General features: G+C 35.8%; 2 protein-coding genes across 2 annotated transcripts in view; both read left to right on the top strand.

Moving 5' to 3' along the window:
• Positions 1-16,584, top strand: part of LOC149559072 (uncharacterized) — a 46,306-nt gene extending 29,722 nt beyond the window's left edge. The window contains exon 5 of the mRNA XM_089833026.1: positions 16,003-16,584. Within this exon, the coding sequence (XP_089689152.1) occupies positions 16,003-16,201 (199 nt within the window). The 3' untranslated portion in view covers positions 16,202-16,584. The remainder of the gene's footprint in view (positions 1-16,002) is intronic.
• LOC149559073 (uncharacterized) lies at positions 12,364-14,618 on the top strand. The gene is made up of 3 exons (XM_089833025.1): positions 12,364-13,343; positions 13,431-13,839; positions 13,941-14,618. The coding sequence occupies exons 1-3, from the start codon at positions 12,969-12,971 to the stop codon at positions 13,997-13,999; spliced, it is 843 nt and encodes a 280-aa protein (XP_089689151.1). The 5' UTR covers positions 12,364-12,968; the 3' UTR covers positions 14,000-14,618.
• Positions 16,585-27,823: the final 11,239 nt, after the last annotated feature.

The raw sequence follows: 27,823 nt of genomic DNA, 5'->3' as shown, positions 1-27,823 counted from the left end.
AGTATGCAGTTCAAACTAGAGATGATCCAAGAAGCTGAGAAAGGGCTCAAGGAGATAGAAGGCAAAATAAAGAAGACTCAAGATAGAGGATTTGAGCTGATGAGAGGGTTATACACTGACTCTCAAACTAGTGGCCAAGGAAAGGACTTCATCAAAATAGAAGTGATGAAAAGTAATTTCTCTACCTTTTTAGATAATTTGTCTGCAGTAGCTTCCAGTAGCTAGAACAAAACTGCAAAACTCCAAGCGCTCAGTGGGTGGATACATGTGGCCGTAGAAGAGTTGCTAGATCAGTTGAATGCCGTAAAAGAGTTGGCAAGGGAACACGCAAAATGGCTTTTGAGATTCACCAATATACACGTGCCCAATCATGAAGAGCTGATCCCAATAATGGTTGCTGCTAAGTCACATAGGGCGAAAATAGAAAAGAGAAGAAATCTAAATGATTCATATTATACCCTTTTTTTGTTTTCTTTTGTAATTTTGTAATATGACAAACTGGCACCTTGCCATTTGTCACCCTCAGAAGATGAACCGATTAAACTTCCTTTGTAATGGTCATCTCAAAACTCTATGTATGAATTGAAAAGATTAATGAAAGGTCAGCAAAGTTTTTGGTGTTAAGTACTGTTTGTCGCAAAGACAATTGAATGTATTTTATGTCAATCATTTTCTATTCCAGTTACTATTATATTTAGTTTACGCTTTCTCTTTCGTTTTGAATTGGAATAAGGGAAGAACAAAGTTTCACCTCCCCTGTTTTGAGGCAACAGATGAATGTGATAAATATTATTATAATTCATTCGATGAAGGGATTCTGCTAGTATTTCCAATTTATTAATCATAGTTTAGATTCGAATTAGCTTAGTGAAGCATCAATTAATTATATGGATGGAATTTATGGATTCATAAGATGTGTGGATGCATAAGTCTATTTCAGAATTGAGAAGTTTTACCTGCCTGAGTTGGATTTTATTTAGGTCTAGCTCGGTTATTCCTCTACTATTCTTGGGTTAAGAACATACCCTAAAGTAGTTTAGGAAGAAAACAGAATTCATTGTAAATCTATTTCAGGTAGCTGTACCTACCAATTTAGAGGAAAGCTAAAATACATCTACAAAGAGCTTTCCAGCTGTTTGTGACCAAATATTGTTCCGAATTGGGCATTAAAGAGTAATAATCTGAAAGAACAAATCTGTTTACCAACAATGACAAAAGCATCTACTTATCTTGAGAGGAGTCTTAAAATTAGAATAAAAGAAATCCTCTTACTCTTGGACATAGACCTCCTCTAGACCTGGATTTACTCTTGACCTCCTTGCCTTTCTCCATTACAAGTAGGGCCTCCTTTGCCATCTCAGAATATTTCCTTTGCATCTTTTTAGATAACAGTGAACCGAGCACATTCTTCAATTTGAAAGTGGTTATTGTGCTACAAATGGTCATAATAAGGTGATCCCATGAGTTTGGAAAAGAACATAACAAAAGCATACATTTATCTTGATCGTCATTCTTGTCATCAACAAAACTCAATTTAGCAACTAGCATATCAAATGCATTTAAGTGATCTACAAAAAACCCTCCCTCCTCCATCCTTAGAGAATATAACTTCTTTCTCAGTAATAACTTATTTACAAAGGATTTTCTCGAGTAAATTTCAGCAAGCTTTTCCAAAGCTCATCTAGAGTCTTCTCTTCATGGACATTAAGGAGCTCTGAGATAACCAAACAGATTCTTATCAAAGCATTGGGTTTTTGATCCATTTTATCCTACTAATCCTGCGGTTGAGCCTGAGGTTTTTTATGAAGAAACTACAGTCTATATATCTCTATCTAGAAGTATGTCTTCCATGTTGAGTTTCCACGACTCAAAATTGCTGCTATTAAATTTATCCATCTCTATTCTGCTGGATGTGCTTTCCACATCTGACGTGCAACAAGGTTATGAAATATTTTCTTGGCAAAATTCCTATTGAAACTAGATCAGCACGAAAGTCCTTCCACTCATCTACAATAACCATTTTGGCCAAGCTTTGATACTGATTGAAAGGAAGTTAAGTGTGAAATATGTTTCTAGATGTTGAATCTAATAGGAGAGATGATGTAGATAATTTCTTACAAGCCTTTAAACTATTGCAAACTAGATAATCACATGCAAAATAAGATTTAAGCAAATAAACTCACAACACCAGGTATACATGAGAGAACCCTTCAAAAGCCTGACTTAGTTGTCTTATCAACAAAAACAATACTTACAATACAATTTCGAGAGCTAATACTTTTCAAGAGAATATTGGACACATAAATGCTCCTCAAAAGATATCCGACTTGTCATCATAAAATACATTAAGAAGCTACATTTATAGAGCTAAACACAAGTGGAAAGAGCCCATAGTTTCCATAACCATCTCTAATACCAAAGAGGTATGTGATATAATAAAGAACAAGTTTTTAAACCAATGACACGTTGCACATAGAAATTTATAGTGCAACAAAGCATAGATCATCCATAATGGATATCTTTCTTTATGCAAAATCTATATCCCACCACTTGTCAAAAGTGAACTTCGCCATAAATATTAAGTACCAAAAAATAACTCCATGACTCTTCCACCAAACTATTAACTACCATAGTCATAAAAGAAATTTATCATAGTTTCAACATAGAAACTTATGACACTGGCTCTTTAATTTTAGGACTTTCAAAGTGTGTTAAAATTAATAAAGAATATTAGCATCTTTGGACTCGATTGACACACCTTAATCCCAACACTTTCTAGATATTAATTTTGATTTGCTCATGAATTGACTTAGCAAAATTTTATTTTATTTTTATAGTTGGAAAAGTCATTTTATTAGAATAAAATATACAATTATAAATACTATTAATAAAGTACATGTAGTCCAAAAACATTAATTTAGACAACTTATTCTAATTACATAAATTGTTTGTTCTTTTCCAAATGTTTGGGCCAAAATTGGTGACATTCTATTGTTTTAATTTGTATCAAGTATGTGAATTATGATGTCTCCACATTTTATGGTGACTAGTTTAGGTTATGGTTATTTATGGAAAGCATTATTGAGCTAAGAATAGCTGACTTTGGTGATACAAGATCTGCATGACTTCCATTAGGATTATGAGTAGAGTTCCATCCTAATTGCATGTGAACAATGTTGCAATCATTATAAAATAGGGATACAGTAATGGGCCATTTTAGATCTTGATGATTAAAGATTCAAACAGATGTGTGTAGGACTATGTACATAACATAATATGGTTGTAAATTGCAATTATTGCTTATGCTTATCTTAGGTGCACAGTTACTATGATGTCAATGTTGATAGACAAACAATTTGAATGGATATCTTTTTGAGAACACTAAATAAGGATTTGAGTATTAAATTTATTAATATTGGTTGGACTATCAAGTAGAACTTATAAAGTCACTCATCGTATCGAGATCATGTAATTGTCATAACTTGATAACTCTGCTATCATCCTTGAAATATATGTAGGAAGAGTTTTGAGTTTGAGGTCAAGAGGTGACCTTGTCAAATAGCATTAGTTGAGTTGTGTTATTGTACCATTGTATACTTTTGATCTAGTTGCATTGGTAGGTGAGCTGTAGGGAAATAGGAGTTAGACATAACAGTGGCACTTGCCATTATTGTGCCTCCCTTGGTATGTGTGACTCAGTCTATGGCTCATCCTCCATCCTAGATGTAGCTCTACCTCTAGCTTCTCCTAGCACTAGCAATGAATCCTTATTTGACTCAAGGTCATCTAGTGCAAAACCAAATCCACCCCCTCCTTTATAGCCTGCCACTGCAAATCTTTTATGTCATCCTCTTCAAAAACCACCTTGAATCCACTTCAAACCCATCGCAAATCTGTTTCAAATCGATGGAAGTCAGTTTGTAAGTGTTTGAAAAATCTCATTCTTAGTAGTTAGCCATCTTGGCGTAGTGGACTAGTTCTTTGAGTAAAATCATATAGCTATGTTTTGTATCATCTGCATGATCTTCCTTGGTTATGCTAGTCCTCGGCTTGTTTAGGGAAGCTTTCTATGAAGGCTAGGATTCCTAGAGGGTTATACATTATTGATGAATGCAAAATAATTAGCTATGCCTAGTTTTATACAAGTTAACCTAGGAAAGTGCGAGTTCTCATTTTGATAGTTGAAATTTTAGAAGAGTTACATGCGACTTTGATCTTATGTGGAAGTGGATTTTTGGATAATACTCAGGTGAAAGATGTCCATCGACAAAAGTTAGTTGGAAAGGTGCAATGTCCCATTTCGCAATATTCTTTATTTTTTTGTTTTTTTAATTTTTACTTGGTTCACATCAATTTGGAAAAAATGACATACCATTTGTTGAGATATTTTGTATCTACAATAGTCATCCTGTTTAGTAAGTACCTGAAGTGATGAAGAACTTGACTAGTCATATGACGGACACCTAAAAAGATCTTTTAAATTTCCCAAATATGTGCATGAGCATGATCTCATAGAACTTGGTTATAAGCGTCACTCCATCCATCTAAAGTCTTAGGCATCCAATACAAATTCCCATCTACATAGCCTCAGAGAAGTTGTTTCTATCCTTTATGTTTCTTAAAGCAATGATGAGTTTGACCATAGCTCAAAATCTCGTTCTCTGCCACTTCTCGGTGAGGCCAAAAAAAAAATCTCAGCAAATATCAGAGAGAAATTGGCAACTTCTCGAAAAAATATCGGAGAATTTTTAAATGACTTTTAATTTAAAATGCATTTTTTCACAAAATTCAATAAGTAGATGCATATATTGAGTCAGTAAATGAGTAAACAAACCAAACAAGCTGATCTAGATATATATAAATGCTAAGTTGCCAGTTCGGATTCCGATATGGATGCGGGTTCGAGATTTGGGTTCAAAATTCGTTTAAATTTTTTTGGACTTGGATTCGGATTCGTTTTGGGTTCATCCATACAAAAACATATTTTGTTTTTTTTATATATGTATGTGTGTATATATATGAAACAAAAAATAAATTCATACTTGAATCTGGTAATAGTAAAGGAACATAGCAAAACACAACACTAAATCTATGTTTCAGTTCAATAGGACATTAATTGCATCATTTAGCACTACATACAACTTGATACACTTGTTTGGTCACATGCATGGAACATATTTCCATATCATGGGGACAGTTTGTGAATGAAAGGAATTGTCAAAAGATAAGTTCAATTATCTGATTTTTTTTTGTATTGATTAGAGCATTTCTAACCAGGCTATGTCAAAGGTGGTACAAATTTGAAGTCCCGAAATCAAACATATCATGTCCTTTTAAAGGCATTCCTCTATAACCATCAATTTAGATGTCACTATTGTCAATTTGGATTTCCTTTATAAGCAAGTTTTCATTTTCATACACAAATGCATAAATGACATGTAAACATCTTTTTTGGTCTTTTTAGTGGTCACAATAGGGTAGGGAGCTCAAAAAACACTTTAATAAATAAATAAAAAATGTTCAAAGACCAAATTCAGCCTAGGTCTAGATAGCAAATTCTTCAAAATTCTCTGCAAATTCTGCCCAGATTCCTCTGACAGAATTTGAAGCAAATTCACAGCTCTGCAAGAGAATTTGGAGAGAATTTGACAAGGACCATATTGTACAAAATTGAACTAGACTTTGAGGGTAGCTGGAGAGAATCTGGTAACTTAGTATAAATGCAATAAGTAACAAAATTGCATCCTCGTGGAATGTTGATGTAGTCAAAGACTCTGAACTTTGAAGCAAATACCGAATTGTCTTTGTAAAATATAAGCAAATACAAATGCCAAGTTCAATATGAAATTAGTCTACATATTCCTCTTCCATGTCCCAATAGTTCTAGTAAAAACTATGGGAGAGGGAGGGGTCTAGCATTTCTAGCCGTAGCAATCGTCTGTACTCTGTGGTGGTGTTGGTGCTGGCCTTGGCAATGACTCCTCATCCTCATCGTCACTATCACTCTCAATGACCTCCTGAATGTCGTCTAGTCCCACTGCAAAACCACTCTCTTCCATAGCCGGCCTCTCCAACTCATATATGTCATCCTCATTGAACAATGAAGGCTACTCCTATGTTGTCCAATCACCAAAAGGATTTATGTGATCCAGATCAAGTGGTTCAGTTGCTGATGACATTACCTTAAGTGCAACTTGAGGTTATAATGCACAAACACAAGGTCATTTAGGCATTTTTGTGCCAACTTGTTCATCTTCTTTGTGTGAATGGATTCGAACAAACTCCAATTACGCTCACAACTGGATGAGCTACATGGCTGACATAAGATACGAAGAGCAAGTTTTTGCAGATTTGGGACATTGCCACCCCAATTTCACCACCAAGCATCTGCAAGATAAATATTAAAGAGTTAGAAAGCAAGGCGAGGACAAGTTTTTGTATCTTAGTATTTATCTACTCATCATGCATGTGAAAGACTCCAAATTCAAAATATTGTATCTAGGGTCTAAGTGCGTTTGCCTCTCTTTGCTAAGGCTAAGGAGAATATGTCATGTCCCCATTTTGGAGGCAATTTGATTTAATTAATTTAATTAATTAGGTTGTCCAAAATAATGAATATTTTATGAGGATGACTAATTAATTATTTTAATTAAATAAATAAGTGGTATTAAGTTAATTATTTATAAAGTTATCAAATAAATAAATATTAAAAGGTAACTTTATATTTAATTAATTTAATAAAGTGACTTGAATTATAAAATATTTTTTATGAAGTCACTTAATAGATAAAATAAAATAATGTTCTAGAAGTTTCTGGAGAAAGTGGAGAAAAAGAATAAATAGGCACCCCGGGCTTTATTCTAATCATCCATTTGTTTATTTATCTCTTAACATCAAATTGTGATTCAGTCACAATGTCTATTCTGGAGCCAAGTGGTTTCAGATAGTCAATTGATCTTGGGGAACGAAAACTCCCTTGGATTAGCATAACTGAGGAAGTGAAATATCTTCTGAAGGGTTGTACATTTGGAGGTGATACTTTAGTCACTTCAGCTAGGGCATCATTGGGCCTAAGGCCATTTCAGCATTTCAGGAGGCAATTTTAGCAGGGCCGAAATTATTGGAAGTCATTTCTAGCAGGTCTGAAATTATAGGAAGCCATTTTAAAGCAGGCCAAAAAAGCAATCCGAAAAAAGTAGGCCGAAAAAGAAGAACCGAAAAAACAGGCCGAAAAAGCAGTCCAAAAAAGAAGCTTCAAAAAAAGCAATCCGAAAAAAAGCAGCTCGAAAAAGCGGGTCCGAAAAAGCAGTTCAAAAAAGCGGATCTGAAAAAAGTAGTTCGAAAAAGCAAGTGGAAAAAGCAGATTGGAAAAAAGCAAAGCAGAAGGGGCAGCATTGAAGTAAATTATTGCAGCCATCTACAATCAGGTTCTTCACTTCTCATTTGGTATATTTTTTGAGAAATGTAGGTTTTCAGCTGAGTACAAAATATAGCTTCAGCACTTCACTATTTTCATATTGTACTTGTCTTTGTTTGCCATTTGGCATTATTGGTATCAAAGGAAGGCTAGGATTTTGCAATTTAAAGAGCATTGTAATTTTTAGACTATCTATATTGCAAACCTAGAGTTTGATGATCAGCTTATTAGTTTGCATGCCAATTGTTTGACAAAATGTCAATTGGCTGTAAGTTCTCTTTTTGGCATAAATAATGCTATAATTTTGCATACTAAGTGTTTATATTAATGACACTTGGTTGTAAGTGCATTAATGCCATCTTAGGTTGCATCCAAAGTATTTGTCATAATCACTAGTTGCTGTAGCTGCATATTGCAAGTAGTTAAGTCTCATATTTGTATTGAATATTGTCAAAATTAGTTGCACATTCATGTTAGGTCATTGTTTAGACAATCTGGAGTTTTTTTTGTAAGCATTCTCTTTGATGCAAATCGAAACAAGAGTCATGGCAGCAATCTGAAAAGTTATATCAGTCACATGACCCCTTGTATGCAAAGTGTTTGACAAAATTCTTCGAGCCTTCAATCAGCATTTTAAGGTCGGAATTGAGCAGGATTATTACAGAATAGTTTGACCATTGCATTTTGATACACTTCCATCTCGGATACAATGAGGTCCACTACAATGTCAGGTACCATCCTCTGCATTCATTCACTAAAGCCCTCCATAACCTCTCCATTGGGATCTGCATATGATGGAGAGAAGCGGTAACAAGGGTTGAGGAAATGCCCTGCTGCATGAATGTGTTGGTGGAGCTGATTGCTCCACCTCCTATCAGTAATATCCCATATGGGCTGAAAGTTTAGGCTCTCCCCTAGTACTTATTTCTTACAACCTCTTTGGCCTAATCCATGGCCTCATAAAGGGACCCCATTGGGGTTTGTTCCCCGTCTACTAAGCAGAGAACTCTATCCAAGGGCTTCACCACCTACAATTGAAAAGTAGAAAACAATTATTAATCAGAGAATAGGGTTAAAAATTAATAATGAGAGACTTGATTAATAAGTACAAAAAAACAATATTCAACTTATGAAGTTTTCAAGTTACCTCCACAATTTTTGTAGCTTGATCAAAAAATTGGATGTCAAACACAATGCGTGCAACACTCTGTCCATCGGTCTTCTTTGAATAACTTGACTATAGCCATTTTGGACACACAAACATCTGCCTCAAAGGATTCATACGAAGAATACTTTGCAACATTAAAAAAATCGTTGCAAATCTTGTGATTGCGGATCTAACCAACTTCTTGTCTTCGGTGAAGTCTGTTAGCAAGTGAAGGACCCAAAGGTGATTGTAGATATAGTTTGTTATCTTCCTTGCTTCCTCTACAACCGGTTTCACTGAATCGAATTTTCCTATATCCTCCAAAAGAACATCAATAACATGTGCTATACAAAGAGATCAAAAGAGTGTGTTATGCTGTTCTTGTAAGATCCTATCCATTGCCACATATGTCACTGCATTGTTGGTTATGATTTGCACCACATTCTCAGCCCCAGCCTCCATCAATACATTCTCTAGGATTAGAGCCAAAGTCTCAGCCATCTTTATCTTGTTCGAGGCATCTAAGGATTTAAGAAAGACTACTTGATCCTTGCAAGAAACCAAAAAGTTGATGATGCTACGGTTTCTTCCATCCATCTATCTATCTGAAAGTATGGTTCAACCATACTATTTCCATTGTAACTTTTTCTCTTCAACCATATCTTTACCCCTAGAAACAACATCTTTCAACAATCTACAAGCACAAAATAAAAAATGAGATTACGTACACAACTTTGATTAAAAAAATTACTTTCAACAAAAATAAGTAAATTATAAAACTGTAAAAGTATTAAAGTTTGAAACAAGTAAACTAACCTCCTACTCAAGGCTACAGGAGTAGGTGGCTTGAGCCCTTTTCCGCTACCATGCAACTAGTCACAAAATTCAGAAAATATGGACTTGTTCCAATATTGAAGGAGAGATTGTTAAAAAATCAAAAATCAACACATTGAATGTCAAGTTGCTCATGCACATCACGGTTCCATCCAGTACCCTCCAATGATGGTTGTGATCTAGATGTGTTTTTATGCACAAAATAACCATCAATTAAAGAGTTTTGTGGTCTACTAGAACCTACAGATGTGGAAGCTGAGCCCGAGGACTTGCCACAAGTAGGTGTGTTCCGTGCACGGACTCGTGGACCACGAAAAGAGCCCACTATCCCCTCAAGCACATCTTCTTCTTCATCAAAGGTGACTGGGATACTTGGTCACAACCCACATCATGTCATAATGAATCATGATAATTGTTTTACAACAATCACTAGTTGTGATTAGAAAATAATAAATGATTCTTAAAAAGGAAACATACCTTGCAATTTGTAAATGGATGCCCTCATGGCCAATTTTGTCATTTCCCTCTTCAACTTCTTCTCTTCTTGGGCAGTAAGCAAAGCAATCATCTCCCTTTTCATTTCCTCTGTAGTCTCATCGCAAATCCTTGTGTCACGCTTTTCTATACTAACAAGGTGGTACTTCAAACAAATATGCCTCCATGAACTTGTTTTTCACATTTTATGCATATGACACTATTATACTTTGTTCCTTCAAAGCCATATTTCCATGCAAAGTCTCTAGCCCCTTTAGGGCGCATGCCTATTAATCCAAATGGACATGCTACGGGGCCACTGGGAGATGTTGCATTTGACCCAATTGTAGATGAAGCCATATTTGTCATTTAATGTAAAATCAACCTACACATACAAACTAAGCCACATATTTAGAAATTCAATTAACATATTTGGGAACAAACTATATTAGATTGAAACTTCAAACAAGTTTAAACACAAGCTGCAAATTCAAAGAATAAAATGAAAAATGTATTTGGTTATGAAATTATTGAGGGAAAAAATAATTTATAGAAAATTTGCAAAAACATGGTCTTAGATCTTTGTCGTTACTCTCTAAAATGTGTTAGAGAACATTAGAAATGGTATTCGTAGAGTCTTAACTAAGATGCAAGATATGCAAGTACAGTAAGGAAAAACGATTTTTAACTCGAATGAACAAAAAATTAAGAAACTTACTTGTGAATCCGTATTTTCTTGAAAAGAGCTTCAAATCCACTCCAAATCCACCGGCAATTGCTCTAAATCACTAGCAAACACCTATTTTCTCCTCCCAAACCTTTCTCTCACCCAACAAACTCAACACCATAGTTCAAAATACCTGCGATTTATCATAAAAATCGCGATATATTGCGAGATTCCTAGTAAAACGATAAAAACGCTCACTAAATCGACGCCGATATTATTGAAAAATTGCAGCGTTAAATACCTATTAAAATCACGATATACCGCATAAAGAACGAGTTAAAATCGTTTGCATAGTCAACACAAAATGCCAAAAAAATTAGGTTTTCGCAGGTTGATAAAGTCATGTATTTTCGTGTCTTAGGTCATTCGCGATTTCATTTCTTACTAATGATTTCATCTTGCCACGGATATTTTTGCGGATCATCTTGCCGTGGATAGGATCTTCTTGCTACAGATCTTCAAATTCTCCATAATTTTAATTCGTCTGTCTTCAAAACTTCAACATCGACGGGTCTTCGAAGTTTCACACCTTCAATTCGAGAATTTTCTGCACGGGCTTTCCTCTCATGACAAAGTTTTAAAGGTATTTCTGAGTGTTTGTTGAAATTATAATATTCATGTATTTGTTCACCTCTAGTGTCGAACAATGGTGCTGGATCAAGCTTCCATTGCTCATTTTATTAGTTATAACAGCTAACTTCGTTATTATTAGTCATAGAAAATCTAAATTTAGGATTTCAATTAGAATTTATGCTTCGTTGAACCTATTTGGAACGGTACAACAAGTTGATGATCTTTTGTAGACTAATAGCGCTGTTATTAACAGTTTTAATATAAAAAATTTATACATTCACTCTGAATTTGTGCTTCTTATTGTCATTCTTGTAGGATAGAACAACCTGTTAATCTTTTATTCGAATTTGTTGTTTTTCTCGTAAAATTCTAAAGTAGATGTTTACAGTTTTGAAAAAGCTTAATTCATTATTTCACTATGCTTCTTTGTTGTGTTCGTGTATCATAGAGAGAATTGTTGTTTTTTAACCTTATAAATGCTGCTGCCCCTTCTGATGTTTCACAAAAGCTTAATTGATATTCTCGCTTTGAATTTTGTTGTCTTGTGTTTGAATTGTTTTAGGCTTTTAGCTCTCCATGTAAAAAGTCTCAGTCTATAGGTTTTGTAAAAAAATACAGTTTGTTGCTGCTTTTTTGTGTTAATCTATTTTGATTTTTGAAGGTTTAACTTTAACCATTCCCAAGGATATAGTTAACTGTTAAATAAAATAGAATTATTGTTATTAAATTTATTGTTTTATTGAAATTTATAATTTTTTATATAACATAATAACAGCATTAAGTTTTAACGTTAAAATTTTAAAAGATTTATAATTTAGTTTTTGAATATTTAATAGATAATGTATGCTTTCTAACTATACATCGTCTATTTTTTATTAGGTTCTCTAAGTCTACAAGATGAGTGGTGGTGGCAGAGCTAAGGATCCTTTATGCAAACATGGGATCCCAGGGGTAATCAGTGGACATGTCGAATGTATCCATTGCCATAAGAAAATGACTTCAGGGATAAGCTGATTGAAATACCATCTTGCGAAGATTTCATGCAATGATATTATAGCGTGTGAAGAATGTCCAGAAGAGGCTACAAGAGAGGCTTTGACAAGCCTACAAAAATATGCACAAAGTAAGGCAGAAAAAAAGAGGACATTTGAGGCCATGGCAGCCCCAATGGGGACTTTTAGTTCTACAGGATCAGAAACAGGTGGAGAGGATTCTTCTATTGGGCCTCGGATATGAGGATCGGAAAGTATGAGTGGGTCTCTAACAGACTTTTGGGTTCCACGTAACACTCCTGGTGCTCAACCCGGCTTGCTAGGCATTGCGTGGAACAAAGAGATGCACGAGAAGACAAAGGTGGCAATTACAAGATTTTGGATCTGCAATGATATTCCCTTCAATTCTTTATGCATTCCGTATTGGGATCAAGTGGTAACTTCCATTTCTTTGTCTGGTAAGGGGTTCAAGCCCCCAACTCCCTATGAGGTGAGTGGGCCATTGTTACAAGACGAGGTAAGAAATATTCATGATCTTGTAGAAGAGCAAAGAAAAGTTTGGGAACAGAAAGGTTGCACTATTATATCTGATGGGTGGACAAGAACAGGACACTCATCAACTTTCTAGTTGCTTCAGGGGGGCTGTTGGTATTTCTAAAATCAGTTGATGCCTCTGATCAAGTAAAAAATGCAGAAAATTTGTGTAACATGTTGGATGAGGTGGTAATAGATGTGGGAGTTGCTAATGTCATCTAGATTGTGACTGATAATGTAGCTGCATATGTGGCTGCCAGTAGACTTTTCATGGAGAGACATCCCACATTATTTTGGAGCCCTTGTGCTGCCCATTGTCTTGACTTGCTTCTTGAGGATCTACGGAAACTGAGCTGGTTGGAGAAGGTGGTTGAAGATGGAAGGAATATTGTTAAGTACATCTACAATCATACATGGGTCTTGAGCCTTATGAGAGAGCACACTAGTGGTAAGGATCTTGTACAGGCAGGGGTCACACGCTTTACTACTAATTTTTTAAACTTGCAAAGCATATCTAAGACATTGCTAGACCTCAGGCGCATGTTATGGTTAGGGAGTCCTTATGCCAGGAAGCCTGAAGCAGAGAAGATTGTGAGGATTGTGTTTGATGGTAGCTTTCAAAAGCTGATGGAAGAGACCCTCAAAGTAAGTTTTCAAGTATTCATTGATGATTTAATATTCAATTTTGAAATATTGTCCTTGGCTGATTTTTGTATGTTTTATTATGTCTAGGTATCAGAACCGTTGTTGAAGGTTCTACGAATTGTGGATGGGGATAAAAACCCCATGGGGTTTCTATATGAGGCCATGGATAGTGCAAAAGAGGCCATTCAACACTTTTATAGGTCAAATGAGACTAAATATAGACCCATATGGAACATCATTGATAGTAGGTGGAACCGACAACTCCACCAACACATTCATGCAGCTGCCTACTTCTTGAACCCCAAGTACTATTTTTCCAACACTTTTAGAGCAGATGCAGAGGTTCAAATTGGCTTGGACACATGTATTCGAAGATTGGTTGTTGATACAGACCTTCGAGACCTCATACTTGATGAGTTGCAAAGCTACAAGAGGGAAGAGGGGCCATTGTTTTCTTCTCCTAATTGCAAATGTAGGAGATACACCTTGCAGCCAGGTAAAATAGAATGTGTTTAGTTTTATCATACCGTTCATTTTGCTCGTGAAGTTTATTGGAAGTTTTACCACATCATAAATGGTTTTTTTTAATCCTTGCAGATCTGTGGTGGGAAGATTATGGTGGCACAACGTCTAATCTTCAAAAGCTTGCCATCTGAATTTTATCGCAGCCTTGTAGTGCTTCTGGCTGCAAGAGAAATTGGAGTACTTTTCAAAACATTCACACAAAGAAACGTAATAGGTTGACTCAAAAGCGCCTGAATGATTTGGTTTATGTGAAGTACAAGCTTCTCTTGCATGAGAAGAAGGTGAAAGGGCAAGCTTCATATGAAGCACTAGACTTGGATGACATTGATCCATACTCAGCCGATTGGATTGCTTCTCCTAATGGTGAGGATGCGGATGTTGGTGAACCTTTACTGACAGATGAGCAGCTAGTTGAGTTTGAGAGAGAAGCAAATGAGTGGGATGTAGATGTGGCAGCATGTGAGGAGGAACACGAGCTTGGTCATCCATCAGAGGCTTCTATCCAACGTGAGGGACCTATTAGGGCACCTGTTGAGGATGTTGCCATAGCAACTACTTCAACACCACCCACCCAGTAGGAAGGATCTCTTTTGAGTTTTACTCATAGACGCAATTTATGATTGCTACTTTTAGTTTTCATTGATTCTGAGACTTGAACTTAATATGTATTCAGAAGTAGTAGTTTCGTAGAGTTTGACTTTATGTATCGAACTTATTTATATTCAGATGTTCTACTTGTTTTTTGGTATACGATTCTAGCAGTATGTTAAATTGTTAATGATTAATCTACTAAGTTCCTCTTGCTATAAGTATAAATTACTGTTTAACTTAAACTTTAAATGATATATGGTGGATATTCCAATTTTCAAATTATTATATATTCTACAAATTTGGTGTATGTATGCGTTTTAAAGCATATTTTAAGAAATTTTATATTTTCAAATGTTCGATAAAAGTGCCAATTTATTGCTGAATTTTTAGCTGAGTTTTTGCCGATTCCAAGTTTTCCAAAAATTTTGGGTCGGCCGAGATATTGCCAATACCAAGTTTTTAAACTATGCTCAACGCTACAAAAAGGGAAAAGTGAAGTCATTTTTGGGCGTCACCGTGTTTTAATTGGCAACTCATGCACTGCCCACGTGAACTTAACAACTTCTCAGAACGAGAAGTTGATGTTTTATTGCTGTGAGAAGTTGATTTTCTCTGGAACTGAATCTCGCGAGAAAAGGATAGAATTTCTCGCCGCAGCTAGGATTTCGTGAGAAACCAAGATATTGCCGCTATTTTGGCGAGAAGTTGAACTATGAGTTTGACTGCTTCTATGACTTGTTCTGAAAAGTATCTGGCATTTTCCTACATTTTGTAAATATATGCATGAACATGATCTTTTAGAATATTTTTGTAATCTTATAAGCTTCAGTTCATCTATCTGAGTTCTTTGACATTGAATAGTGACTCACATTTGCACAGTCTTCAAAATATCTGTTATTACTCTTTATATCAACCTCACATCAGTAAATTACTTTAAGCAATGATAAGTCTGACCAGTCATATGACTGACTCATAAGGAAATGGCATCTTCCTACATGTTGTAAGTGGGTGCATGGGCATGATCTGATAGAAATTGGCTATCAGGATCAGTCCATCTATCCGAGTTCTTAGACATTCAGTAGCAAGTCACGTTTGCACATCCTGCAAACGATCTGTTTCAACCCTTATTATTCATAACAGTTTCACAGAGATTTTGATTAAAGATTATCAGAGAGATTTTGTATTTTTGTTTGAGGAAGTGGTTGTTTAACACCTTTACATTTGAGTTACTTCCAGTTGGGAAAATTGAAATTAGTATCAATGTTTAGCTTAAAAAATATTCACTTTGTATTTCTACAGTTAGAATCCTCTGGTAGAACCTAGTGCACATCTTTGTATCAATAATTCAAATCACACACCCTGATCCATCATCAGGAAGAGGAAACAATGTGGAGAATAGTTCTTTCATCTTCCTGATGCTCCCTGATTCAAACATTTGCACAATTTTTCTAATGTATATCTTAAAAATTCCACCACGTGCTGTAAATGACAGGTCTGTTTTCATTCCAGCTGATTTTTGGTACTATTCTTGTTTTCTGGCCAGGGAAAAGGCTGCAAAGGCCATGTATATCTTTGCAGAAGAAATAAAAACCTGCACAGGTGAAGCTGAAATTAGAAGGCAGAAAGCTGTGAAAGAAGCAGAAGAATTATTGAGAAAAGAAAGGGAAAAACAAATGAATATTGTCCCAGTTCCCACTGCTCCATCACAAATGCTGGATGAAAGGCTTGTGAGACAAAGATAGAAAGCAAAAATAATGATTTCTCGCCCTATATCATCTGGTTCCAATATGTATGCTCCTTTGTAGGGCTTCATTTTTATAAAATTAAAATAAACAGAATATCTTGTGTGCTGAATTTCTCGCAAATAGATTTTGGCAAGACAGACAAGCATTTAGTGTCACGGTACTAAATATGTTGAATTTTCGGCTATTTGAGAATCAAATATTTCATGTACTGTATACTAAATCTGCAAATATGAGTTTAATTTTTTAATCAGCTGACCCGAAGTGCATATGAATAGGTAACTGGTGTCTTAAGAGAATTTAGTTATGGAAGCTATCAATATGTACATCTTACATGTAATAATTCTTAGCCTTGAATTGAGTCTGGATATTATATTTGTATAGTTGTATCTTTGAATTGATGATGTTTAGTGCATCCTCCTATTTTTGAGAGGTTATCACATACTTACAAGTTACAACTACAGCACATGGCTCTGTGTTTGTTGTGAAGCCAATATATGTGACGCATGATATTCTCATAGATGTCCAATAATCGGTCTATGATTATTGAGACAGGTTGTAAAGAAACATGCCTGGATTTATGGTGGACCTTTAATCAGAGGGATCTTTATATAGATTAGACATTCTGCCATTTTTGAAAAAGCATATTATGCTTTAGCTGATATAAAAATTGGTCATACTTTCCATGAAATGTTGATACATTTTTTGTATTTTTCTGTTTTTTTGATGTAATGTTCATTACACTTTTTGTCTCTAGCGTTAAATATTTCATGGACATTGGGGAAATCATATTCTGATTCTCAAGTAACCGAAGGATAGTAATATAATTTGGATTTGAACATATGGAGAATATGGGAAGGTTGTAACTGGACAGCAAAAATCCAGAAAATCATTGTCATCTATAGAACAAGGATAACATAATGGCCGATATTTTTGACAAACCAAAGTAGCCTTATTCATATTTAGCATGTGCACAGAGTGGTTGGAATTAGAATATTAAATGCAAGGGAAAAATAGCTGAAATGAATTTTCTTTGAAACACATCAGCTGAAGGGAGGGTATTTTCTTCAGCCTCTTATTTACCCCTGAAGTTGTTGTATTTCAATCACATTTTGGCCAAGTTCCATTAAGCCGAGTTGTGAGCTAGCACTTAAAATTTTTGGCCCATACAAGTTGCAAGTGGATACTCTGCTGAGTCCTGCGTTTATGTAAAAGATATTTTTGAAAGAAAACAATGGTGTCCTTTAAAATAAGATATGAACCCTTGTTTAAGAAAAGGATTCACAACAGGACTATGTCCATGTACCTATGTTGAATATATCTGCAACATAACCAGGCATCAGCCTAAAATTATGGTTAAAGGCAATGTACATTTATGTGTAGATTGCTATTCTTAAAAAGTGATTCAATAATTGCCTGAATATATTGAGCAAATTACCAACAATCAATCAGCACCTTGATTACTGTGTGTATGCAGTATTTTATTATGGGAAGTGGCTGCATTAAATTGAGTCAATATTTTCATTGAAATAAAGCAAGAGGTGTTTCACTTATTATAAATTGTTGCCAACAATAGAAGAAACATGCACTATAAAAAGAAAAAATTATACAAATCCTTTAGGCAAATTTGTAAAAATCACAGCAGCCTGTCAAAATCTAGGATTAGTTCTCATCCTACTTTGACTGCATCAAGGATAACTACATCTTCAATATCGTCTGATTGCCCCAATCCTCTAGTTTTGGCAGTTTGCTGAGGGTGCAAAAGGATGTATTAACTCTATGCAAGGCTTAACCATGATCAGTATGGCTATCTCTGGCAGTGACAGATAAATTCTATTAGATCTCAAATTTCTGCCCTGGAACAATGAGAAATCAATTTTTATCCTCCTTTCTGTTTGTCATACTCATCAATGTATCTATGTAATCCTTAGGAGTTTTCTGATTTAACCAAGAAAGTAGCAGTAAATATACCTGTGGAAAGCTCATGCATATTCCTTCTGCCTCCCACTTCCTTTCATCCAGGAATCATTTATAGCTAGGTTTCTGGCAATAGCTTAATTTTTCTGGCTCCCATCTCTGTCAAGATATCTACCAATATCAACAGTATTGTTTAGCCAACTGCTTTTTAATGGATTTGTTATCAGTTACTGTAAACATTATGGAAACTGTTAGTAAGTCTGGTAGAGGACATGATGCTTGGGCCCTGGACACTTGAATGCTCATTCTTTTTAACCTTTTCTTTGAGTTTGATTTTTTCAAGTAGATTATTATCTTTTGTTCTCTTCTGCATAGGCTTTAACTGGAATAGTCCTGATTCGACCACAACTTCCCATCTCACACTTGGCTTATCTCCTCAAGCTTCAGACATACAGGCCATGTAATTTAAAAATTCCCCAGTGGATTTGTTTTTGCCAAGGATTCTTCAGTGACAGAAGGGAAGTACAATGGAGCAAGCTAAGGGCCGGAGGCATATAACATTGGTGATTTCTCACACAAAGCGCGACCTAACTACCCAAAATTAGGGCCAAAGGTTAAGACAGGACCCTGCAAGTTCCACCATACTGCAGGCAGAAAGCTCACTGGAATTTTCTTAGCAGGACAGCAGTTAACAGCATAGATGAGATCTTGGCGAATTTTGTATGACTCACAAATACTTCGGAATTAAAAAGCCTGGAAAGTTACTCATGAACTCCCCAATCTGTTTTTCAAACACTTGGCAATTTTTTCCTCAAAAACTTGCAAGTAAATGCAAAAAATTGCAAATTTTCTGTTAAAGACTAGTCCAAATTCATATGATTTATTTTCCTTGCTTAAAGTATAAAAAATGTGATTTTCATTGATGCTTCCCCTTGACTCCATTGGGGGCGTATTGCCCTCAAACCTCCACAAGAGGTGCTGCCCCTTCACCCCACTGGGAGTGGTGCCCCAGACCCCCATGAGGGGCCCTGCCCATTAACCTCACCGGGATCTCCATTCCTAAATCCCCATTACTTATTCAGGGAATTCGGATATAGCTCTTTAGAGTGCCTACTTTCCAAAAATCTCTTTAGATGAGGCAATTTCTACATATGACATGTCTGGTGGAAGTGGCGTTATAATTCAATTTGCAGTTGAACTAGTCTTTTGGTCCGTGTTATGTATTAAATTCTAATTTTGGTTTATATATGATGGAAATCAGTAATATGCTCAACAAATGTAGTAATATGTGAGTTCTGAAGAATATTTTTAAGCATTTATGTATAAAAATGTTTGATAAAATTACTGAATTATTGCTGAATTTTTCCTAAGATTTTGCTGAGTCCTGAATTTTTAAATTTTTTGGGCTTGTCAAATTATTGCAGAATCTGAGTTTTCCAACTATGGTTAACAGTATCAAAACTAAAACCTTCATGGATTTCTGGTCATCACTGATGAGAATTAAGTGTAACTGGCTGTTACCATGCTAAAGAGTTACCTAAAGGGATAATTTCCTCCTGATAATTCCTTCACCAAGGGATCCTCTGGTAAATCTTAGGGAGGGACTTGTTAAATCTGTATGCACCTGGCACAATGCTTGACTATTAATTATCTAAATGAAATATTAAAAGAGCTGATGGTCCTTAACGGTACCCTGCTCCATAGCTGTTTTCATATTCCACTTCATTACTCTTACCCCACACATGCTTTTACTTGATTTTCCTTAGACATGTATATCCGTAATTATGACTTATTTGATTCTGACCATAGTTGTTGCTTCCATGGTTCTCCACATTGTGCCTCCATGATTGTTGCCTCCCGTTGAGGATGCGGGTGTGCCACAACCTTCATAAATTTCTGTTTTTATTCCTCTTAGCCCCTTCAACTTTATATTCAAAGTTTCTTTTGGTCTTTCAGTTTGTAAAGGTTTGAGATTTCTTCTCAACCTTTCCCCTAGATCATCTTGGCACTTCAATAATTCTTCCTTATTCTCAGAAATCTTTCATAACCTTTATTTACCCTATGTGCTTTTATGTTATACTATGTTTCTACTTTATCTTTTATTACAGTTACATGAACTTCTTCTGTAAATGAATGTTTCAACTACTGAAGTCTCTACTCAAGAATATCTAATTTCAGTGAAACAACCTATACGCCTTAACATGGAAATATGAATGAAAAATATATTTGCCCTTATTGTGCTTCAAAATATCAAATACCAGAGCCTTCTCACAATTTTGCTCGTGTGCTCAATAATTCTACATTTGAATATATCAATGTCTAGCCAAATCAATGTTGTAGTTGAGCATGCTGCTATAGCCTACAGTTAATGGATGCATTGGCCTTCTCATTTAGAATCCATCCATGAACCTGTCTCATGAAGCTTCCTTGTTTGAATAAAATGTTAAAGTTTAAAAGATAAACTACAAATCACAAAATAGAGAAAGAGACACATGATTTATCCTGGTTCACCACAAATGTGGCTACGCCCAGATTGAAGAGCAGAGCCTATCTTTTATTGAGTCATTGCAACTTGCAGCTTACATACACAGGGCTTTGTCCTTATATTTATACAACAGTCTTCACGAGAAGACGAAGAGAGACATGAGAGGAATAAACATGATAGTTGGACTTCACATTCAACAATCTCCCACTTGAAGTTCAACTTATGCTGCAACCTCACATCTAAACAACCTCTTAAACTCTGCTTGCCCTTACCAATGGCATGGTAAGAAATTGCCAAAAGACAATCTTCATAACCGGAATAGCAACCACAGCTAATTGCTAATCACATCCAACTAACCATACAATATCAGTAGATTTATAACCACATAACCAACCCATACAATAACTCACCAAATATACCATCTTCCAACCAAACACACCAAAAAGCCATTGATGTGTAAAAAATTAGAAGACCATTATAGAGTAATTTAAAATTGTATGAGCAATGTCAACTATAAGTTGACTCAATCTACCAATCAGCACATAGAAGGCATGGCATTAACTTGAGATGATCTGCGAACTGCAACCAACCTGTTTAAAAATGTCATCTTCCAAGTCCTCATGAAAAGACCACGTATTGTTGTTAAAAAACAACGAAGTACAACAACAATAGATGACTTCAAAAAACTCTTGGAAGGAACACCAACGCAAATCATAACTCATCCTTCTACCAACACCATCAAGTGCCCAACAGTGTCAAGTATGATCTCCTTTACCTCCCCATATGAGAGCATTTACAACACCCAAACACCATGAATGAAAGCTCCTATAAACAAGAAGACCAAACTCCAAACATTCAAAAACTAGGAACAATATCAACCATCTCCTAAGTGCACAAGGAGACAAATCTGCCGAGAAGACTCCACATGGCAAGTGAGAATGCTCCTCCAAGATACACCAAGTCTCAATGACTCTTATCCAAAAACAATCTCCACTAGGTCTATAATCAACTCGCATCCACGTCCATCCACAGGTGTAGGCTCCTTGAACTTCATGTTGAAGCTTCCAAAGAGAAACCGTCTCAACAAATGTTCTCTAAACCAAGAGAACTATAGCCTCACCCAAGCCTCTTAGTTTTCAAGAGCACCTCCATGGTCAATCTGCCAAAGTACCCGATACCAAGAGCACTAACCACACCAATTGTCAAAACTCCCACTGCACGTCTGCATAACCTGGGAAAACAACACAACTTGGAACTCCACAAATCAAACTTTATGCTCTCAAGAGTGAAACCTGTCAAGAGATCCTATATCATGCCAATGCTCCAATCTAGAATCAAGAGCTCATCATGACACAATAACAAACATCTCCAATACTATGGAGGAAACCATCTCATGACAGTAATTTTTTTTTGCTAAAACTCCAACTGCAGTGTAACACTGAACTATTCATGGTATCAAAAACAAAATCTGAAACATGATACCAAACATCACACTAAACAGTAATATTGAAACTACAATTTCTCCACAATGAGCCAAATCAAACAACATTATCAATACTGCTAACAGTAAAACTTCTGCTAACAAGAAAACAATGCAGCCCCAAAAACTACCTCTGTGGTCCACATCAGAATCAGAAAAACATGGCTTCAAATCCCAGAGTGCATCTTTACGGTCACTCTTAAAAGCATTTAGGGGATGGGCAACCAATAGTGAACCTTGTTCTCCTTCAGAACCTACTTCATATCCCAGTTTGTCCATTTCAGAGAATCTGCCAGAAACATGTTGATTTGTTGCCTCCTAATTTTGCCTATAGCATTTTAGTTTGTTCTTTTTCCAGTGCGGGGTCTGCCACTTTGCTCCAACAAATCTAGCAGGCATTTCTTGACATCTTTGAAATCTGCTATATGTGCTTTGAATCTGAGACCACACCCTCGGTTTATTTAAAGACCCACTAACCTCCAGTGGACAAAGTATAAAATAATCCCGTCTTACACGCCATGCGTAGGCACTTGCCTATCTGCTTTACTTTCCTCGAGGCTTTTTTTCAAAGAAAAAGGTAACCAATCAATATAGAAGCCACACCAATAGAAGATTCTCATGCCTTTCACTTTGTTTCACAAATTTTAGATAAAGAATATATATTGCAGACTGAAACTATAATGCAGAAATCATAATTAGGCAAAAACGCTATTTAAACCATCCAAACCCCATCTCCATCACACGGAAATCAAGAAAATTATTTATGGAGACAACACATTGGAATAAACCCTAACTCCTTCAAAAGCTATAACAGCAAGCGTTACATCTTCATATCAACAACTTTCTTTACTGCCTTTGCACAACCATGGTCTGCCCTCTTTGCTCACTATCTCTGTATAGATCTAGGCTCAGCCTTTGGTACTTCCTTTAGAGGGGCTCAACGAATTCATTTTTTTTACTTTTAATGGCTTTCTTCACCTGTATCTTCAGTTTTTGCAAGACTTTCTTTTTAACAGGATTCTTCTTGACTTGGGTTATTATAGTCTGCTCTGCTCTCTAGGATCTTACATGCTCTGATACCAATTGTTAAGTTTGAAAGATAAACTACAAGTCACAAAATAGAGAAAGAGACACATGATAATTCCACAAATGTGGTTACGCCCAGACTGAAGAGCGTAGCCTATCTTTTATTAAGTCACTGCAACTTGCAGCTTATATACACAGGGCTTTGCCCTTATATTTATACAACAATCTTCATGAGAAGACAGAGAGACAAATGAGAGGAATATGAGATGAATAGGGCTTTGCCCTTATATTTATACAACAGTCTTCACGAGAAGATGAAGAGACAAATGAGAGGAATATGAATTGAATAGACATGACAGTTGGACTTCACATCCAACCAAAAAACACTTTCCGCCACTGTTGATCCACACTTAATGTTCTTTTATTATTGGTCTTCTACATTTTGTTCCTTGTCGATCCATATTTGCTATATAAGAAGCTCTTTCATCTACTTCCAAATCTAGCAAAGACATTCCTATTTTTCCACCAATTGGAAGCCTTTCCGTCAGAAAAAATTGAAAATTCTTTAGATACCTATGATGACGACGATGGACATGGTACCGATTCTCTATATTTTCACAAACTTTTGACTGTACCATAAGAAATGCAATCCTACATACCAATACCTGTAAGCTATATCTTCCATTAAATAATGGCAATGCCGGCTTCTAAATTCTAATTTCTCGCCAGGGGTTGATTTGATACATACCAAACTCAGAGCCTCTACACCATTAATGAGAAAGATCATTCGAAAGAATGTAATGATAAATCTTCTCTACCATAGCATAGCATAGCGATAGAAAGCTCTCTAAGAATACGTGCTTAAGCCAGAAAAATATTAAAACGAATGACCATTCTAATTTAGCAAGCTAAATATTGACATTTTCATTCATGCACAGTCAAGATCAACAAATGCCAAGAAAACCTTAGATCAAAAAGTGTTATGCACATTTTGCACGAGTCATGGCCTTCAAAGGATAAAAGTACAGCTCGGATATTGAAACAGTTCAGAAATTGTAACTTCCATATAATAGACACAACCACCTCCCTTGGCATATTTTATCAGAAAACGTTTTTATTATGCACTTCTAGTGATGAAACAATACAAGTTCAATTTAATAGATTGAAACAAATCTTAATTCATATCTCTTCGACAGTGAGTGATTGCGGTACAAGCTCTTGTGTAAGGATTAGCTTGCTCATCTCTGTGATTGCAGTAGTAATATGATTGTCCAGTTATAGCACACGGAACACTGTCCGACTTTAAAGCCCCATAACTAATAGGTGGGTTATTCTGCTCATCCAAATTTCTTCTACTTGCTCTACAACTGAGATCATTTGAATCCATTTTCATCTGGGCTTTGCTAAAGCCGCGATTTTTAACATTTGAATCATTTTTTAGGCAATCTAGGGCCTGCCCACAAGGCAATCTGAGCACAAAATAGAGAAAAATCAATACAAGAAGTTTTCTCCTGAGCAAGTCAGAGTGATTCTCCATGCTAAGCGCTTTCTGTAAAATTAGATGGTATGGATGGCTTTCAAGGTCGTATGGATGGAGCAAACTCCAAATGGTGGAAAAAAAATTAGTTCACAGAGAACTTATTCAAATAACCAAATGAAGGGCACTTAGACTCCACATTAAAACTGAATAAATACTCTTGAATCCTTGGCATTTAGCAGAACCATTATCATATTTATCACATCTTGAACAACTTAAAAAACAACTGTGAAAATGGAATACAGATGAAATGGGGAGATTTTAAGAAGAGCGAGTAGTCCCATGTGACTTTTATATTATTTCGAAGTTTACTGTCTGTTGAGTTCAGAGAATCGAAAGTTGAATGGAAGGGTTTGGGGAGTTGACGGTTGAGTGATGGCACAACAAGGAGCTCCTTTCCAGATCAGTCTAGATTCCCTCCCATGTATTGAATAATATATAGTTTGTTCTTTCCCAAAAAATGTACATCGGTGTGTAGAATGCTATGAACTCAGTGTGTGCTCACGCTCAATATATCTTTTATTTGTTGAAGGGCTCATCTACACTGGTTCAGTGTATTGGGGTGGTGTGGGGACAGGGAGGAGCGTATGATCTATTTGATCTTTATAAAAGGAAAACTGGAATTTTAACAGATTACTTGTAGCTTTTTTTCGTTTAAATTAAAACAAGTCAATGGATTTAATCGTCTTATATTTTATTTCAATTGTTAACTGAACGCGGCAGGTAGTTCTTTCAAATTTGTTGTAATTTTTTATATATAACACAAATACCCACATTCATATATGTGGATATTTACAATTTTTTTGAACAAAATACATATGTACCTAATGATTTTACATTTTATATTAATCTGCCACCACCAAGATTCTGAAGACTAGGTAAGAAAATAGATGGATACTCCTCTCAACATAATACAATATTAATTGTTTTGTATAGATAATTTTTTCTTCCGTCATCAGTAAATACTCGGTTGCACATGATTTAGAGGGAGAATCTTTCATAGAAGGATTCTTGACGTTTGTTCTAAAAGATCAAAACAGCACCTCAGTCAAATATACTTTGTATGGATCAGTGAACTCCGGGAGCTGATAATGTAAAATTACTAAAATACAATTCTTTCATGAGACGGTTGATTTTTCTTGGAAACTGAATAACTTTGAATGGAGAAGAACGTGCGTGGAGCGATGGAACATTATTGATCAAACTAGGACAGTTGTTGCGTTCTTATACGATTTTGATTTTCAATTAGATCTAGGGTTGTGGAAGTGATGATTATTTTGGTGTGCATGAGTTTTTTTTTCAATTGAATAAAGCAAAAAGAATAAAATACAAAAGAGTCAATCAATAGTTCCAAAAGCTCATACAGTGAACAGCATGATGAGCAACTAACCGGCTCTATAGAGCAACAAAAACCGGCTCCAAAGAGTCACAACCAAACAAAGACCATGTTAACATAACTGGCTCTAAAGAGTTACAACCAAACAAAGAACATTACAGCTTGAATGTTAACATTCGTTGAAGCTCCTTTGAGCAAAATACATCTCTTTTGAAAAGTTGTAGCAACTGATATTTAATTTTGTCAAGCTGGTTACTGATCTTCAACTAGGCCTTGGGTCCTCCCTGCAAAAAGTTGCACAAAAAGATCCTCTAGAAAATGGTGTGAGAATAAAACTGAAAAATTTCTCCTTCAAGATGCATCTTAGAATTAGAAAATACAGCGTTACATCTGCATTTCCAAATGTTAAGTAAAATAATTTGCCGCAAAGAGTCGGCCACAATATTACCTTTAAGATTAATACCTAAAATAGCTTCCTTCCAACTTAAAGAATGTTCGAAGATAGCTGGAAGAAAAGTGAAGACAGCAGTCCACTTTTTCTTAGGCCATATACAATCCCAAAAGAGATGTTTCATATCTTCCTCTCACAAACAAAACGAGCATTTAGCAGGTTGGGTCAGCAAACATCTTAGCGTGCTACCAACTGGGAATTTGAAATGTAAAACTTTTCGAGCCAAGAGTTGAGCATTAGCCTCAGCTTTAGAAAGCCAGATCTGGGCACTCAAATTACGCCAAGTGTTTTCATTGAATTTGCAATTCCATTTATTATTAAGTCGTGGATTTAAAGACATTGGCGACACAAGATTTAAGTAGATTTTCTTGAGGGGGAAGTGACCAAATTGATGAGTGGACAGCCATGACCAGTCCTTTGAAAAGTTGCATTCCAATGGAGTGCAGATTTTCATGGCTAGCTTGATAGGGACTAGTGATTTAACAAATATAATAAAGTCCTTGAACTTGCTGTGCAAAAGAAAACTGTGTTTAATGGTTGTCCAAGACGCCCAATCAAGAGAATTAAAGTCCCACAAATCTTTGAACTTGTGAACTCCTTTCTTAAAAAGATAATTAGCATGTTTTTGAAAAGCTACAACAAGAGGTTGTTCATGATATTGAACCAATTTGTTCCACCAAATAGAAGAGTCGTTGAAACTGAAACCATGCTGTAAGGAATGATTTCTCCAATTCAAAAACTTGCAAACTGACTACCAAGCTTTCCAGATAGGCTGCAAAGGAAAGGAAGCTTTAATTTGAAAGGAAGGGACCAATAAAATTTTATCCACCCATCTAACTGATTGCCATCTTTTATAAGCAGAAGCATGGGAAATATAGAACCGAACCAGCTTCTTCCAAGGTTCCTCCCCATCAATAATTCTAATTATCCACTTGGCAGCCAGGCAAACCCCTTGAGTTTGGGGGTCCAATAAGCCCAAGCCACCCTTAGATTTAGGTTGAATACAATGCAACCATGAAGTATATGTATAACTAGCATTACCGCTCCATTTAGACCATAGAAAGCATCGAATAAGTTTAGTAAGATCATTATAACATTTTTTAGATGGCATCCAGCATGAAGAATAATAGACATGAGAAGCCAAAAAAATACGATTAACCATTTGAATCTTGCCAGCTAGAGATAAGTACTTATTTTTCCACACATACAGCTTGGATTTGAATTTGTTAAGAAACCAATTCCACATATCAGACAAAGGGACGCCTAGTCCAAAGGGAATGCCCAAATAACAAGAGATTTGGCCATGTTTTATTTGCTTCCATTCTTTAGGAATCCAATAAGGGACTACATCTATACGAGTCATGATAAATTCTGTTTTATGATGTGCTAA

This window comes from Cupressus sempervirens, chromosome 5 (assembly GCF_028749045.1).
Source record: "Cupressus sempervirens isolate cs-2001-9-10 chromosome 5, ASM2874904v1, whole genome shotgun sequence".
NCBI lineage: Eukaryota > Viridiplantae > Streptophyta > Pinopsida > Cupressales > Cupressaceae > Cupressus > Cupressus sempervirens.
Note: the sequence above shows the minus strand (reverse complement) of the source record. Positions and strands in the feature narration are given on the sequence as shown.